The 18,369-nt window shown below is 40.6% G+C and overlaps 1 protein-coding gene across 1 annotated transcript in view; it reads right to left on the bottom strand.

Moving 5' to 3' along the window:
* Positions 1–16,003, bottom strand: part of MEIS1 (Meis homeobox 1) — a gene marked incomplete at its 5' end in the record, with an annotated part of 23,146 nt that extends 7,143 nt beyond the window's left edge. Inside the window, one exon of the mRNA XM_009079501.1 lies at positions 15,927–16,003. Coding sequence (XP_009077749.1) covers positions 15,927–16,003 — 77 coding nt within the window. The remainder of the gene's footprint in view (positions 1–15,926) is intronic.
* Between the last annotated feature and the right edge of the window lie 2,366 nt (positions 16,004–18,369).

Genomic DNA, 18,369 nt, shown 5'->3' with positions numbered 1-18,369 from the left:
GAAGAATAGCAAACCACTGCCCCATGCTGTTTCTTTTGCCCTCATCAAAGACCAGTATGGTGATTTTGGACTCCTCCTATCTCCCATTGCCCAGTGACACCCATTACCCAAACTCTTGCAAAAATTAATCAAGTTGTTGAGTCCTTATCAAACCTGTCTTGAGAAAATGGGCTCAAAGGCACCAATTCTGGATGCCAATCTGCAAACCTTACACCTGAACCAGGTCATGTTTTGGCAGCAACAGTATTGAATCCATTTTTCTACACATTTCTAATAAACACCCCCCTGAACTCCAGCAAACAGTATTGCAAATCAGTTTATCATTATCTTGTACAAACCATGAAAATTAGAATCATGTGAGCAGAAGGTTAGACTAATTCTCCTTTCTCATTATAAGCACAGGTGTAGCAGAAACACCATGTGAAATAAGCAATTAAAAAAATCTGCTTTTTTCCCCCATTAGCTGCCTTAGTTCCATGACCAATTAGAAAATTGTTTAATATCTGTAATCTGCATTTGCAGAAAGCAATTTTCACAGTAGCTTTTCAAAGTAAAACAACAACACAAAACCCTAGTGCCTCAGTCACTTCTTTTTTGCAAGTCCAGGAAGGCTCTTGCTCTATTTACCTCATCCTTCTTCTGCCCCATTGCCAGGAGCTGGTACTGTGGCAGAAACGGAGGGGTTTTGGTAGCCATGAGAGTAACTGGTCACCAAAACCTTCATTTGTCAATAGCTTTTACCTCAAATAAATGCTGAGCAACATTAAGCATGCAAATCACAACTTCACAACCTTCTCTTCCTTTTCCAAAGTACAAGCACTTTTAAAAAGAGTCTCAAAATAATAAACTATACTCTCCCTATATAGTATAGTTTATATACTAATATACTAGAATAAACTATTTAGAGAGAGTTTACCAATAATTATCCACAAGACATGCCTATGGTAAAACATAATCTCACCTTCTTGCCCCATGCTATCACTTGGGATATCTGCTTTAAGAACATTTTACACACAGGTACTTAACAGTTATCTTCTTCCTACGCATTTGTGTAAGTATTTTCTATAAGTAGCAATTCTGCCAAACAGCTCAGTGTTTGGATGTCTTCAGGGGGAATTCAGACGCAAGAACATTTTCCTTCTGGGCAAAGTAATAAAATGACATTCTTGCTCCTCCCTCTAGAAGTCAAACGGAGGTCAGCTCCCCATCCTTGTATCTGTTTAAATAAACTGGTCCAGCTGTTTGTTTCCAGGATGCCCTTTAACCTTCTGTCCCATCCTCCCTGCCTTTGTAACACAACGCTTTACTTTGCATTATAGTAGACTCCAAACCACTATGCATTAAAACAAAAAAAAAAAAAAAAAAAAAAAAAAAAAGAAGAAAGTATTTGCTTTCAAGTTTCTTCCTGCATCCCAAACCTGGAATTTGTAAGAACCCCTCAGATTAAAACTATTAATGTGGCTTGCCTTGAGAGAGCACAATGCAGTGCTGTGATGTTTATAAATTACATTTGAGAACTCTTTGCAAGTAAAACTGTGAATTAGCCGTTGCTGCAGAAATATATGGGCACAGGGTTAATTTCTTCATACTCTGTTTTTTTCTTTGAGAGAAGGGCCAGGATCTTTTGATCACTTTTCAGATTTCCAAAGTGCCAGACCGATGTTAACATCAGCAAAAATGATGGAAAAGCTAACAGGAAAAATCTCACTGCCCCTCTTCTAAAATGTTCACATTCACCTAAGAGAAAGAAACTCTAAATCACTCCAATTTTAAAAAGCTCAAAGGAATCAGGACCTAGAAAAGATATTTGCATATTAAGTGCTGCTGAAATGGAGTATTGTCAAAATACGACTCAGCATAAAACTTAAGACAGCTGTATAATCTTACTCCTGTGAATAAAGACCCAATGAGACTCAAAGACTTGCATAAACTATTTTCCCCCATTCCAGTGCTCTGTGCATTGGTACCTTTGCTCTGATGTTGAAAGTTTTTTGGTTTGGTTTGCCTCAAAAGAGCAGGATCAATAGTGGCACAAACAATACAATATACCTCAGTGTACAAGTCATATCCACCACCCAGCCCAAGGAGAGCCAAGAACCCTGAAAAGTGATGTTTTGATGTTTTGGGTTCCTTCCATTCCCTCCTTTTTTTTGTTTTGTTTTGTTTTCTTTTGGGGTTTTTTTTTGTTTGTTTTGGTTTTGTTTTGTTTTGTTTTGCAAAGGGGAAGGATCTGGCATGGTGGAAACATTTGAACAGTTGGGCAAACACAGAAGTTTAAAGTATTTATTTTTTTCAAGTTAACTTTTCCTTGTCCTTTTTGGTCACATGGGATTGTGCTATCTGCTGTGTCCAAAAAAGCAAGAGAAAAACAGCCATTCCACCTCCATTACCCTAAAGATGAGGAGGAAACCCTCTTTTCTCCAGTTTGCATTTTACTAGGATGTTTTCTCTTAGGCTTCTTGCCTGGGGTCTGTCTCCAGAGGTCACTGGCAGACTCCCTGGTTGGTACATCACTGCTCCCACGGGTGAGCTCCAGCCCCAGCCCCAGGGATGCAGCAATCTGCCTCTGCACTCTGACCTTCAGCTTGGCCGCCCTCACTGCCATGCACAAGTTTTGTTTCTTCTCAGCAAGAGGCGGCATGGTCGGTGATGACAAAAGACTTATTTTAGTTGGAAATTGGCTGCAATAATAGCAGCCAGAGAGCAAGGATTTTCAGAGGGTCACCAAACCCTCCGAAAGGCACAGCTCACTAAGGCTCAGGTTACAGCCCAAGTGACATTTTCCACACAGATCTGTTCTTTCTCCCTTCCCCTTGTATTTCACTTCTGTTGACTGAATAAAACAAGACCTTCCTCTGCTGTCACAAATTTCCAAAGTCACCTTTGCTCAAGCATCGACAGAGCGATTGTGGGGACTTCCAATTTGCAGTCTTTGAATGAAATTTTCCAGGACCAGCTGTCTGAAGTGAGATGCTGAGACTTCGTGGTCTATTGAATTTTTCTCTTCCCCTAGCCCTCCCAAATGAGTAGAGTTTCACACCATTACTGACTTTTGCTACTAGAAGTCGCAGGCTGCTCCCTCTCAATATTGTCCCAAAGCGCTGCATGCCAGAAGTCTGTGTCTCACTAGCAGTGCCAAGAAATTCCCGAAAATCTCTCTGCCTCATTTTCTCCTTGAGCTCCTTCTAGCAAACCAGGCGTAAGAAGAATGAGAAAACCCATAGTACCTACAAATCCCAGTGCTAAAACCTCTCTTGCCCCTCTGAAAATAACAGTATCCCTCTTGACAATAAACAAATCATCATTTTTATAGAAGATGCCAAAGTAACTGGAGCTCTTTGAACAGGTAAATAATTCACTTGTAAAATTGGTTGCACTCTTTTCTGCATACTAGGATCCTTCATTTATACAGCAGTGAAACAACCTTCTCTATTCAGCACTTAATTCCTCAATGCTTAACAGGTTTATCTCTAATAAAACCAATTTAAATGGAAAGTGTGCTATAAACCGAGATTATTACACTTCAGTAACTACTTTATTCCTTATTTTAACATATTTTCATTTTTTTCCCCTGTGTTTGTTTTCCAGAGCTTTTTAAAGGAGTCTGTCAAAGAAAAAAACACACCACAGAAATTATTTCACTGAATATCTTCAAATGTTTTTAAAACAGCCTTGAAAATAGCAAGCTGCCTCTGTAATTATGGACAGAAAAAATAACTGCAGATTTTTTTGAATGGTAATCAGATCTCCCCATCCCTAAAATGAGAAATAAATGTTAAAAGAGTGCTTACTGCTGTTATTAGAAAGTTCTGATCCTGAAGTCAGTTAGTGAGCTTAATGACCCGTAACTACCAGTCATTAGCAATCCGTGCTCTCTGTACTCCCTTTATTGTAAAGAAAAAAAATAATCCAAGACACTCAAGAAACTTTGTTCAATTTAAAGTCAAACCTTATGAAGTCATGTTTGGCAACTTTTCTCGGTTTCTCCTCCTCCGAACTGAAGACAGTTCAGGACTGCAATACATCACTTATAACACTAAATGGAGGTAGGGAGGGAAAAGACTACATGGGCTGCTAACCGCCCACTCCAGACACATAATATTGGAATATACCCCAAACACAGTGAGTCCATCCATCAGGAGAATCAGAAAGGTCTCCTGCAAGCTCTCCTCTTCCTCCCTCCTCTGCTGGCAGCACCAGCTTCAGGGACTGTATATAGGGCTGAGGGGTGTCGCAAGACAATATTGAAGAGTGAATAAATGAAATATATGCAAAAACTAGTGATGAAAAACCACTAATTAGCTGACAAATTTGATGTAAAGCACTAATGAAAGCCATGTGTGGTTCTGCAATTTAGTTTTAAAAATAGCTTCTGACTTCAAGCATTACTATGTGACCCCACGATGGATTCATGTTGTGCATTCAGAAAAGTTGCTTTAAAGCAGGAGAGTGTTATTGAATCTCTGGCAAGCCAAGTCTGCTAATGCAGTGAGCATATCGAGGGCAAAAATAGAAAGCAGAGAGATGAGATCAGGTATGTGCTCCTTGTAAGAGAGCTGGCTATGCCCTACATTTTGGCTGGCCCAGCACACACCAGCTCTACCTTTGGCCACGTCTTCTTATCCCAAGCCTTTAGGCTTGGGAGACTTCCCCTCTTGCTCCATACCATGCTTTCTTCTCAAATCACTGCTGGATGCATCTTGCCTCCAAATAAACAGACAGTATTTGGGGGAACACCCTGCCACCATAGGATCATTGAATCCTAGAGTGGTTTGGTTTGGAAGGGACATTAAAGATCATTTAGTTCCAACCCTCCTGTCATAGGCAGGGACACCTTTCACCAGATGATGTTTCTCCAAGCCCCATCCAACCTGGCCTTAAACACTTCCAGGGATGGAGCATCCAAAGCTTATCCGGGCAACCTATTCCAGTGCCTCATCACCTTCACAGTGAAGAATTTCTTCCTAGTATATAATCTAAACCTACCCTCTATCAGTTTGAAGCGGTTAGCTCTTGTCCTATCACTACCAACCCCATGGGACAACACACAGACACAGTGACTGCCTTGGGGTAGCAATGAGCCCAGTGGCGGCTTGCGCTTCGGGCACAGAAAGGACAGCTGGTGGTTTTTCATCAAGCTAGGACCCACAAGTTCGTGACCCTGCTTTTCCCTTGGCCCAAATGCTCCCTCAGCCCTATCTCTCTGCAGGCCTCATGGCTGGTGGCTATTCGACGAACCTTTCTAGAAGAACTCTGGGCAGGAAACAATTCACATCTTGCAAAATTTTCCCTGTTCCCCAGCAGGGTGGAGCTAAAGCCTATTTGTATTTATTTGTCTAGTTCTGAATGAAAAATAAGTAACGACTTGCTAGAGAGGAGTGAAGAGCCAATGTACCCAGAGAAGGGCTCCCTGGAGACAAACCTCCCTGCTCTGCCCATCTCCTGTACCCTCCCACATGACAAGAGAGCTGCTGTTGGCCATTCTGGTATGATCTCCTCATTCTCCTCCTCTCTTCTCATCCACATATTCCCCTCAGAAAAGCATGGAAACATGGAAAGTTTCTGGTGAAAATCCAGGTCCAGCATCTGGGCGTCTCCCTGCCGATGCCAGGGAGCCAGAGCAGCGGCCGTGCTGCAGGTCTTGGCTGCACTGGGGAGAACTCTCAGCAACCTCATTCCCTGACACCGCAATTCCCTCTGGGTGCAAAGCAGATGTAAACTCGCCCTCGGCAGCCAGATGATGTAAGGGGAAATCTTTACATGGCAAAGTGCCAGCGGAGCTGACCTCCCGTCTCTTCCCTGCTCCCAAATCCCAGCGCAGCTGTACTCTGCTGATCTCCATGTGCCACAATTAGCCTTTAAGGAATATGGCAAGGATTCATCTAGTAGAGCAGCACTAAGGCTGCTCAACTCCTGCCCGGGACAGCACTGGCCCCCATAAAACACTGTGGTTGGGTACACAACATGCTACCAGACAAAATCTTGCCTCCCACAAAAACACTTATAACAGAGGGTGTGTAGGCTCCCTGCAAGCTTTGAGAGCAGCCCTGGCTGACATGCACATTTCCCAGCTTGGTGTTTTCTCACAGCTCTGAGGGGGATCTGAATGCCAACTTTCCACCTAATCCTTCAAGAAAGCTTGTCTGGACTCTGCAACTCAGGTCCTGATCTGGTGCAACCGAGCAGCTTTTCTTCAGCAGATCGCTTCAAACTGACAACCCAAGTTCCACTCCATGGCAGGGATTATGCTGGGAATGAGTGAGAACTGTTAGCAAAATACTGGCTATTTATTTGAAAACACTCTTCTCTCTTTCAGCAATTTCATGTTCTCTGTCAATTCAGCATAATCTCTTAAGGGAATGCAGAGTTTGTGAAAGGTGCCTGTGTGATCTCTGAGCTTGCTCATGCCACACAATTGTCCTAAACACAGCGGTTCCTCCTTGAGGTCTAAGGTTTTTTCCATACTTCAAATTGTGAGCCTTGTTCAAACAGCTTTTTCCCTGTTTGCTCCTACCCATCACACATATGGAATGGGAGTTGGAAGCTGTGCTTGGTCCTCCAGCCTAAGAGAGGCTGCTCCCACATCTGGCTGCTGATTTAAACATGTTCCCACTCACTGAAGAGTGTGAGAAATTATCTATCTGCAGTCCTGGATGGATCTCCTCATCCTTCTCATGTCCAGAAGGCCACTGAAGGAATATGGAGTAACTCCATACCCTGTCACCCCAAACTAGCTTCTCCAGTCTGCAGGACACAGGAGAAGTGAGCCAAACTAAAAGACTTTGGGAGAAAACCCCCCTGGAACACCCAAAGAGAAAATATACCGACCCCCTATATGGGATCTGTGTTTTGCACATGAAATAGTCTTTGACATCACTCTGGTCTATAGCCTGAGACACTGGTTTGGGGCATTGAGGGAAGCTTTAATTCCTGTGGTTGCGTCCTCCCCATTACAACCAAGACAACAAATACAAGCATGTTGATGTATTTTGTGTGATGTGGGCACCTGAAAAACTGGTTTGAGTTCTTTTCTCCTTTTTTTACCTCCAGAAACCACAAAAGATACAATTCTGAGTCACAGCCAACCTGAAAAACAACTCCACACTTCTGAACGAACTCTCCACGCCCCAAGACATCCTACTTCAAAACACTGTTTTCTAACCACTACTAATAACCTACTTTGTAATCTACTTTATCTAAACATAATTTCCCATTAAGTGAAGTAATTAATTTTGCTTATAATCCTACTCCTGACAGCATTTTATTCAGGGCAGAAGAAAAGACACCCTCAGAAAACCACACCAACAAAACACACACAGGGAGGTCAGAGGAATGTCAAAGATTAAAAGAATTTGTGAGACCATGGGACAAAGAAAGCTTAGGGATCAGCCCCCAGATGGTACAAACCACCTTTATAAACCAGGTGAGAAGTCAGACATCTCTCGGATAAATCTGAATTCAAAAGGAGCTATTCCTATTGCACTTTATCATCAGCCAAAAAAGCCACAAGGACTACAGTGCCTGGGCAGGGAAAAAAAAATAACCCGTGAAACTGTTACATGACCTAGATTTCATTGAAGAACTGTGGAAGTAATATATTTTCAGCATCTGCTGCCATTTCTTTTCTTTTTGAATAGTAAAAGGCAGAAGCCTGGTTGGTTTTAAGGCTGGTGTAGCCAGCCATGCATCACTTATGCCAAAATCATTCCAGGGCAGGCAGGGCAAAACACACACCCTCAAAAGCATGTCCTCACCCTGCCCCTCTGGCTGTGTTTCATTTTTGAGAAGAGAATATTGGTTTAACCAAGAAGGAGTGAACATTTGCCCCATTTTACTATTTCAGGCGGAGTTCTGAGCCAGGCGGTTTGTTTCAGGCAGGTGCAGCCTGGAGCAAGTGTCTGATTTCAGCGTGGGAGAGGGTCTCAGGGCACCTTTCTCCACGTGTTGGTGTTTCAGTTTGCGATGGTTAATCGCTCTACACCAATCTCAGCAACTGTTGACACAAAATAGGTGGAGATCAGGTCTCTGCAAGCACAAAATACCAGAAAGGCAAACTATATGTAAACACACTTCAGATAGCTATGACAAGAATAGACCAAAGCCTGACTTGCAAAGCCATAATGAACTACTACTCTCCCCTTCTGTCTTTTTTTTTAAAATATATTAATGGCATATAGTTTTAATTGCATTTATTTTTATATATATTGAAGGTATGTCTTGCACTACAAAGAAATCAAGCCCTAAGAACTGTATTTACAGAGAAAGTGCAAAGCCCATCCCTTACTTGCAGCAAAGCATTTCCACAATACAATACATGGATGGACGTTTTTTAAAGCCAAACTCTTGTTTTGAGACTGCAAACACTTGAACCTCAGTATATTTAAATAAAAAGTAGTAAACAAAGCATTCTGACCCCTACCCTGATCCTGCAGAACAAAGCTAGGGCAGGAGAGGGGAAAAGAGCAAGTGGTGAAGGTTAGCATGGTGCTGTTTCATCTTATTTCCCTGACACCTGCCAGCACATTTGTTACAGAATGTTAATGCACCAACTGAAAAAAAAGTTCGTCAGGTACAAAATTACCCCAGAAGGGTGAAAAGAGGGTGTTTTTTTTGGCTGCATATTAACTTCTCAAGTGCTGAGCACCTTTTGTTACTCAGGACTACTGGCAGGTAAACCCTGTTTGTACTGTGCAATGCTCTGTGGTGGGAACCAACCTTTCTCCCCCTCAAAAACGCATCCGCATGAATAAAATAACACCAGTTATTTTTTTGCTCAGTGCTCAGGGTGCCACTAATTAGACTGTTTGCTTATGCAAAATGATTCCACATTTGCTTTTGAAATAAATGGTGTTTCCTTTGCTGGTTTTCTCCAGCCTGAATCTAGGGATTGTTGGAGCCATTGTTTGAAGCATCCTTCCTTGGTGCTTCTGAACAGGATTACACCTGTTTTGGGATATGTGGAGACTGCCAAGACTGGACTGAGCAAGAAACCTCTATTAGCTCTCCACAGTCTGCTCCACGTTCTGAGGTCCCAGACGCCAAGGGGAGCATTTCCCCCCAAAAACCCTCTTTACTCATCTCTTCTGAGCAGCTGACCCCTTTGAAAAAACTCCCATGTTTCATGCCAAAACTGTACCACTCCTCCTTAAATCCATGCACCAAAACCAAACCCCACCTGACTAAACCACCATGCTGTATTTTTAAATGGCTTTACTGAACCAAAAAAAAAAAATGCCAGCCTAAAATCCAGTGATCCAACAGTACCTGATGGCTCTACATTCACAACTCTTCCCCCTGTAAGCTATTTGCTCAGCTTTTCTAATAATACCTTGAGTGCCTGGCAGCTCTCCAGGGCTGTCTAAGGCAATATGCAAGCTAAACATTTTTTCATCTGATTTCCATATTTTCTTGAAATGAGTAACTATACAGGATTTTACCTAGTGAGTATTCCTGATTGCTGTAATTTAAGAACAGAGAAATAGACTACAGATGTAATATTATTATTACAATTGGCATTCAAGGTGAAAGGCATAACAATTAGCTAAGACTTAGTGAAAACATAAATGTAAAAATCTGCTTGAAAAACCCAGCACATGGTGCAGTTAGAACAGCTAATTTACTGCATGCATTCTGAACTGCTCAAATGATATAACAATTCACCCAGCAAGATACTTTTTTAAATAGTTTTCTTGGTGTTTTGTGGGTTTTTTTTTTTTTGGAGGGGGACGATTTTCATGTTGCAAACACCTGCTGTCTTATTTTACTGTGGAATATCAAACAATACATATTTGTTAAACCTGAAACACATTCTTTCTTATTCCTATTTTTTCCTGCTTCCAAATGTATTCCTATTAACAAAACAGTGTTTAAATAACATTTGTATACATATTTTTGAATCACATAGAGAAGAAAAGTAAATCGTCTCCAAAATCTGATGGTTAAGTTCCTATTGCTGAAGTTGAGAGGATAATTTGCGAATGTTTTAACATTTACAAGTAAATAAGTACTTGTATTTACGATATCTGATTACTGAGAAAAGTATTTGTTATGTTCTTACACAGATTCAAATTGCATCTTGACCTTTTCTCATTTAATCTGTTTACTTCAACAAAAGCAGTAACAGATACAACTGAAAATGAGCAGATATTTTACTCGCCAAGGACTAAAAATCACTGAGCGTGATGTGCTCTGCAAGGGGGCAAACTAAGTATCTTCACTATTTATTGTAGTCTGCAATTTGGTAGGTAGAGGAGGCGAAAATCCAACACTGAGGATAGGACCAGCACCTGGTTTTGCTATGCTCCCTTCCTGTTGGCCTCCTCCCCCACTTACACCCTAAAAATAGTGCTTAAGTGGGACTAAAGTGGTGCACTGGTCATGTGCTGGCCTTTTACTCGGGGTGAGTATCACCCTCAGGAAAGGAATTAAGCAAAGATGATGTTTACACTAAATGCCCAGCCTTACGAAGGAGCCTTTCCATCCCCTCAAAGGGGCTGGCATGGGGCTCAACACATGGGAAAGACCAGACAACATTATCACTCGGATTTGGGTGTGTTTGGGGTGTGTTTTAGGTGCACCAAACCCCTGGCATGCTGTGATATAAAAACCACAGCAGGAAAAGTGAGGCCGGGTACTATTTCCCAAAAGATAGAGTAATGCAGTCACTCCTCCTTCCCATGTACCTCTGTGGAGGGGTGGCTAGGGGCTTTCTGCATCTGCCCCATCTGTGTCTCTCTATCTGCATCTCCCAGCTGCCCATCAGTATCTTCCCCATGCCCTCCATCTGCATTTCCCAATCTGCATACCCCCATCTAGTCCATCCATAACCCCAGCATCTGCAAGCCAGGCTGAGCAGATGGAAAGGACACCCCTCACAGTGGCGCTCCCTATTCATCGCTGGGTGCTGGGGAGCACTTCTCCATGAGAAGTGCAAAATCCCTCTGCCCTCACCATGCCACTCTGCCTGCCCATGTCCTGGCAAAGCAGGTCTTCCTATCCCAAGTCCATCCCTGATTTTTCAAACTCATCTTCAGGCTGGTCTTGGAGCCTTTGAAAAATTTCTTTCTTACAAAGTTTCAGTAAAAATAACCTCATCCATCTCCAAGAATGAGATTAGGGAAATTAACATTATTTGATGGGTTTTTTCCAGTGTATTTGGTTTGGGTTTGTTTTGGGGTTTTTTGCAAGCCTAGGAAATTATCCTCAAAATTGACATATCAAAAAGCCAAGGTCATAAAAGACTTAGGAAACCATATTACTCGATCTGCTTTCACCCTAGTCTATAGTCTACTTCATATGCAAACTGGTGCCAGTTCATGCCACCATTTTTGATAGGGCTTAATGCCCCAAGCACCCCAATGATGATTATGTCTGTTAGAAGAACAGGTCAGGGCATTATAATGTAGAAAACTTGATTTCTACAGGAAATAAACTTTGACCAAGTGAATGAATAAGGCAACAAGAAAAGCAAAGCAGCCCTGGTTGATGCAGCCAAATGCTGAACTGGAGAAGAGGATTCAGCTCTGCTGCTTTCTTGGACTGCTTGGGAGTTACTGAGTAAATAATAGAACTCAAACATTTCACCAGCAATTACCGATTTCTCAAATATCTCCTCCATACCCAACACTACAGGTTGGCAAGCTAAGACACCAAGGCACTCAGAACTTGGGAGTTTCCACTGAAATGTGACATTTCAATAGTTGTTGGGCCCTAAATGTGGATAACTTGCTGTCATTTTGAGGCATCTCACAGTCCCAGACCAAACCAAAATTTGTGACTGTGCTGGACCTGGACCTCCCTGAGCCTCACTTCTTCCCCTATGAACTGGGACAATGCTATTCTCCCTCTTTGCAGGTCAACTGTGGAAATACCATGCAGACCCACAAACTTGTATGCATATATAAGCACACGGAGGTCAGGGAAGGGCTTGGGTATTACAGCAGCAAGCACCATAGGAAAGTCCAGCAGTAATTATTAATTACATCTTCAAGCACAGTCTGAATACAGCTCAACAGAAGAAATACAGAAGAATGAGGGCAAGATAAAATATTGACTAGCTGCTCCATCATTGTCTGGACTGTGCCCTAGATAGCACAAGGGTATTTTGAAAAAAGCAAAATGAAAACACCTAATAAAGGCTGCAGATTCAAGGATTTGAATTTTCAAACTTAAACTTTTTTTTTTAAGATCATTTTAATGCAGCTGTACACAACGCTATTTAGAGAAAGAGTCACATATAGATACGCACATACAGAGAGGTTATATAGGCACATTATTCTACAAATATACAAACATTTTTCTGTGTGTACCAAGACTCTTCTAAAACATAAACAAGTATCTGACACCTAATGCATCCTTGATGAGAATTGCTCTCTCCTTTGTAGAGTACTACCAGCAATTATTTACCATTAGTTCTTAATGGGAAGGGATTCAGCTGGGAACTAGTAAACAAGAGAACTGTATAGATTGTTCAATATAACCTGTTTGGCTCTCAACTGAGGTAAGAAGCAATTGGATCACACCTCCTGGATATTTCAATCACAGTTTTTATCACCTGGGAAAAGCACCTTATTAACCTGTACTTGGTCAGGTCTCTTCCATATCCATATAGGCAATGCTGTCAAGATCATACAAGTGACCCTTCTAGTTCATGTTACCATTTTTCCAATCCTAAACTGCTATGGAGTTAAACAACTAACACAACGGAGACCTGAATGGTTCATTTAGACTAACAACATCTTCAACTCTCATACCTTCCTACCTGCCATAGATTAATTTTTATTTTGCATCAGTGTAAGGGTTCCCTCTTTCCAGAACAGAAACATCCAACTGAGGTAAAAAGATTGTCCTAAAAGGCAATGCCAGTGATTCACAAGAGAAGTGGGGAAAAAAAAAAAAAAGGAAAAACCCAACAAGTGGATTATTTCATTACCTAAAAAAACTAAAACAACCCAAGGAAAACGGTCATGTTAAGACTGTGGTATTTTTAAAGACATATGCCCTACCACGGATACATTTTCTGGCACGTCTCACATCATCACCCCATTCCTGTGACTCCTCCACCATCAATAGGAGTTGTGTGCATCAGCCCGGGGAGCCCCAACACTGGGCAGCCCATATGTGAAAAGCACCGTTTTTTTCGTTACGGCAGAGAACTTAAGTATGCAACCAGCACATACCGTAAAGGCATTCAAAATATGACAAAAAAAATTGTTCGAATGCTTTCAATCTGCAGGAAACAAATGCTCTCTTCACTGACTGCTCTGTGGCAAACTTCTAATTCCAGCCAGAAAATCCAACATTCCCAGTCTGGGCTAACGACCATGCTACCAGACATGAGTTTATGTTTTTCATGCACATTTCATGTATTCCCACATGCTGTGTTGCTGCCAATAATTTATGACTGATCTGCACCCAGCCTGCCCTTCAGCATTTTATTTAATCTCTGCAACAGTGATTTACAATGACTCATCATTAATACAAAAATGTACATGTGTGTTAACAAGTTTGGAAGAATCTAAGGAGGAAGGCAAAATTTTTTTGCGAGTCATGGCTGAATGACTTATGAGCATGTTGAAGAAAGGCAAAACTAACCGGAAATGATATGTTAGCTCTTTCCTGCAGCAAAATGTTTAGGTAAGAAGAGTTTCTTCCACTGGGATTCAGTAAAAGGTTCGAGAGGGTTGCCCCATACCCCTGAGGATTTAGGAGGAGATGAGGCACTCACTGGTCACCTCATGGCTGGGTATTTCCCGTGCAACCTGCACACTTAACAACAGCTTCACAGTCTCGTTACTTAGCATCCATTGCAAAAAGGAGGGGCTGAATTGCCATGTTTTGGCATCTGTGCCCACCACTTGTGATTTAAGAAAGCCTGACTGCCTCTGTAGTGTTAAATACTGAGGAAAGAAGGGGAATTGTCTCAATAATTTATACAATTGTAACACCACAGCAGAATTACTGAACTAGCTCAAGCAGAGGAAGTCTGCCCTACATCCACAAGACTTCAGTTGGCTATAATGTATTTTGACCTCCTTTTTTTTTCCCTTGCGCCTAAGGAACTCGTAAGGACACACCTGACACAAAGCCAAAGTAAAAACTCCTCATGTTCAAGGTGAGATGGGTACTGCAAAACACCCTGTAAAGTCCCTTGGAAGAAATTTCACCAGCTTTAGTTCAAAGCATCCCCTGTTCATCATCTTGGAAAATGTCTTTGATAGACCATCCTAAACTGACACACTTGTTCATGCCAAATCTTACACTGCTGGACCCTGAAGAAGCAGCACACCATTAAACTGAAGGACAACCATGTAAATTAGGGTAATGCCTGGCTGAAGGTTGGAGGATGTAAGCTGAAGGAAACCCTAATGTTTTCTGTCTGAGCCAAAATACTGTGGGTTGTGCTACCTTGTAACACATAAATGTTATTTTTAGTGCCTTTTATTCCTCCATTTTAAAGTAAGTATCTTGGAAGCATACTACATATACACTAAGTATTAGGTATTTTCCTTTATTCAGCATCTTAAAGGGCTTCAAAAAATTGATCTCCCAGGGCTGCTGTGGGGTCACAGAAATTGATAACCCTTACAAGCTATGCTTATGTGAGCCCGCCTGCGTCTCTCAGATAGTGCACTTTGTAAATTAATCCTCCAAAGGCAAATATATTGTAAGTAGCTTGTTATCTCTAAAGTACTAAATTGAAGAATACACGGGATTATATTGACAGAAATTACATTTTCTGTAATGGGGTTTAATATATCTGAAATCTCTCCCATAGGCTCCTACTCTCTCTAAGAGAGGAGGGTTTGTTAATGTAGGTGCAATGGACATCAAGACCAAATTTATTCACTAAAATGGATTAGGCCATGTAATCAGAGCTTCAGTAATATTAATCTCTGACACTTATTGAACAGAAAAAAAACCCCAACTTTTGTCTGCAAACTGGCATTCCTCCCTCCCTTTTCCCCAGCAGGCTTGCCATTTGCCTTGGCCATTTTCTGGGTATTACTTCAAAGAGGATAAGGTTTCCCATCATAAACACTAATCTAAAAATATTAGAACAATTAATTAGATACACTTAGTTTTACAAGGTATTAGATTGCAGTACACTTCAAATATGACACTTGTTCTGGGATAGTGGGAGGAACCTACATTTTGATACAGTATCAAAGGGTAATAAATCAAACTTGTCTTTTTTTTAAAGGTTTGCAGTTGTGTGATACTTAAATCACGAGTAATTTTCACTGGTTGCCTCCATCACATCCTGGACAGTTAGCAATCCAAAATCCACTGGAGAAATAGCATGGATCTTGATTTCCTTCAAACAAATTGCTATTATAATAGATCAGGGGCTCCACCAACCCTTAGTTGGAACAAATAAATAAAATTGCTTCACACTGTACTTCAGCAGCAAAGAACCAGATTACCTCAAAGCTTATTCAAGCTTCCAAAAACTGGACCAAGCTTCCAAAAACAAACCAGTAAAGAGACATAAGGATGTCAGTCAAAAAGGAAAAACACCACTAACAACATTAAAAGAAGCATAACAGCATCCCCAAGTAACAGTATGCTGGGCAAAAATGGGGCCAATTGCCCCTTTGTTTCACCCAACATTTGAACCTCTTCCAAGACCAAAGCTCCGCAAGTGGATGTGCCATCCTAATGAAGAACACACATCCTCAGCCAGAAGGAGGGACGGGTACCCAAATGTGAATACACTGAAATCACCCTAAGTGATGGCAAAATAAAACAGTAGCAAACCTCCTAGTTCCTATACCTGAAACCACTCACTTGGCTCTATCCCTTTTGCATCAATAAACTGTTGGGGGAGGGGGCAAATAAAAAGAGCAAAGTGTGCCACCAAAAATGCAAAGTGTTAGGTGAAGGATGCCAGCAACCATATAGAAACACTAAGGAAAATTACTTACCAATTGTTCACTTGAAGTATAGTGAGTCCCGTGTCTTGTGCCAACTGCTTTTTCTGTTCTTCTGAAGGGTAAGGGTGCTATAAGACACCAAAATAAATATATACATTTAAAGCAATGCGCTTTTTTGGACTACTTTTTATTTTAAATTAGAAAAAAAACCCCACAAAACAAAACAGAAGCATGACATCTATTATTGAAAGGTGAAAATGCTGAGGTGTGTCACTCTTTTATAATTATTAATGGGCTACTACATCACTTAATTAATGGCAGTAAAAGACAAGCCAATTATAAAGATTAGTGAAGTGAAGAAATAACTGCTTAGGTTACTGACAGTACCTTGATACTCAAGAAGGATATTTGTTGCATTAGCTGAAAGTTTTTGTACTTGCCTCAAATGATCAATTAGAGTCAAATAATCTTTTTTTCTTCTTTTTTTTTTGGCATTTCACAGAAAATAAAGAATGTCATAAAGCACTTCTCTGTAAAACGAAAACACACTGATGTTTTCTGAGATAGTGAAGGCGAAACTTGCCAGTGCCCCAAAATAATTTGCAAATAAGATCAGCATCCTGAACATAAACAAACGCCCGGGTTTTGAACACAGGCCAATGCAAGGTCAACAATCAGCACATTTTTGCCCGACATTAACATAGCTGTGCTGCACTAATCCTAAGAGACAGAAAATAAATACTGCTTTAATTGAAGATAATGTAAAAATTCAATCATAAGTAAAGTTTCTTGTGAGAATTTGATTGCTTTCTCAGAATATTTGCTTCTGCATTAATACAGAATGCTTAATGAATCAACTGTGAAAACCACAGTCAAGTTTGAAATGTAGATATGTAATTTCTGTCCTTTTCTTCCATGCAAAAATGTCACTGTTCCAAAAGGAAATGTACAAATATAGTAAATGCAACAATTTCAAGGAAAAGTCCTGTTTTAAGAACCTGGTTCAGCTTCTAACCTGAACACCCAAGTCTCCGTACACATCAGATTCAGACTTGATCTGCTGCAAGGTGCTTAACAGCATTTCAATAAAGATAATTTCTTATAACTGGTTAGACCTATCCCAACGCCACTTAGCAGTTGGCTGTGACAAAGTATTTGCTGTTACACACTCATCCCTTTTTTTCCTTTCCCCCAAAACGTTCCCATATTCTCTGGATGTATTCTTCAGTATAATATTGCATGAGACATAAACTGAAACCTTGTAAAGTGTAACCTCATAAAATTCCACAATCTTATTGGTATTGTAACTGTTTAGCAGATTTTATATATTCTTGTAAACAGCACAGTCTGACATCCCATGGCTATATTATAGGCCTATATCCCTTCACATTACCAACAAGGAATATTTGTTGTAACTCCAGGAACTTCCCTTAACTCAATGTGCCCATTTCAAAGCCCACCACTATGGCCATCAGCTCCACAAGACACTTTTTTGATTTTTTCACCCCCAAGTGATAGGGAATTTTCAATTCTTTTCAAAATACTGCTTTCTTGACAAGAAGCCCACAGATAACTTGCACACCTGTAAAACACCCCCTGTATTTTCTGTGTATACATGAAACAGCTCCAGAATTGCAAAGTTGGAGATAGAGAAGGGGATTTTACTTCTTTTTTATGGGTAATTTGCATTTTACACATGCAAAAATATAGCATGAATTTTACTGTCTGCCTTCTATACACATTCATCCACAACAAACAGTCACACTTGACTTATGTCCATCTATCTGAACATAACATTTTGCTTCCCTTCAAAAAAAAACCCCAACCCTACAGAGATGATTTATAACATTTTCATCTTTACAGCTTACTTCCCATTTCATTACTCTGCTATGAAGCAAGGACAAAATTATTCTTTTTTTTCTTATACTGCTTTGCCACCTTACATGTGATCTAATTTTAAGTAATTGAACAAACTATGTCTAATTTCATGCAGCAAGCAATAATTACTAGACAGCCTCCAGCTATTGGAATTGAGAAGTCTGTCTCCATTAAGCAATTTTCAATTGTTCTGGACTTTTTTCCAAATAGACAAGACTGGATAAAATTAGTCCACAGAATAATACAGTCACTGTAAAAATAATTGCTTTAAAAGTCCCAAACCCCAAATTCCTCAAATTGCAGTATGTTTAAGGTCATCTGACTTTTTTTCATATCCTAGTACAGCATAAACTTTTAATTTCATGATAAATCTGTAATTGCCATAATCACATGACAGCCTGAGATTTCACATAGCTAATCCCTCTTAGCTAAAGGTTCACAATGCGGCAGGCTTTTTAACTGTGATTTGGTGTGGTTTAAAATAATCTTAAACACTAGGCATCCTTATTATATAAGATTTCTGCGGATTGTACGAGTTGTTCCTTTGTAGGCTAAAAATAAACTAAAATAAAATAATAAAAATGACTTGACAAAGAATCATCGTGCCACAGGCTAG

Source organism: Acanthisitta chloris, unplaced genomic scaffold, assembly GCF_000695815.1.
Source record: "Acanthisitta chloris isolate BGI_N310 unplaced genomic scaffold, ASM69581v1 scaffold39067, whole genome shotgun sequence".
NCBI lineage: Eukaryota > Metazoa > Chordata > Aves > Passeriformes > Acanthisittidae > Acanthisitta > Acanthisitta chloris.
The sequence above is the reverse complement of the archived record's forward strand: the minus strand, read 5'-3'. Positions and strand labels throughout refer to the sequence as shown.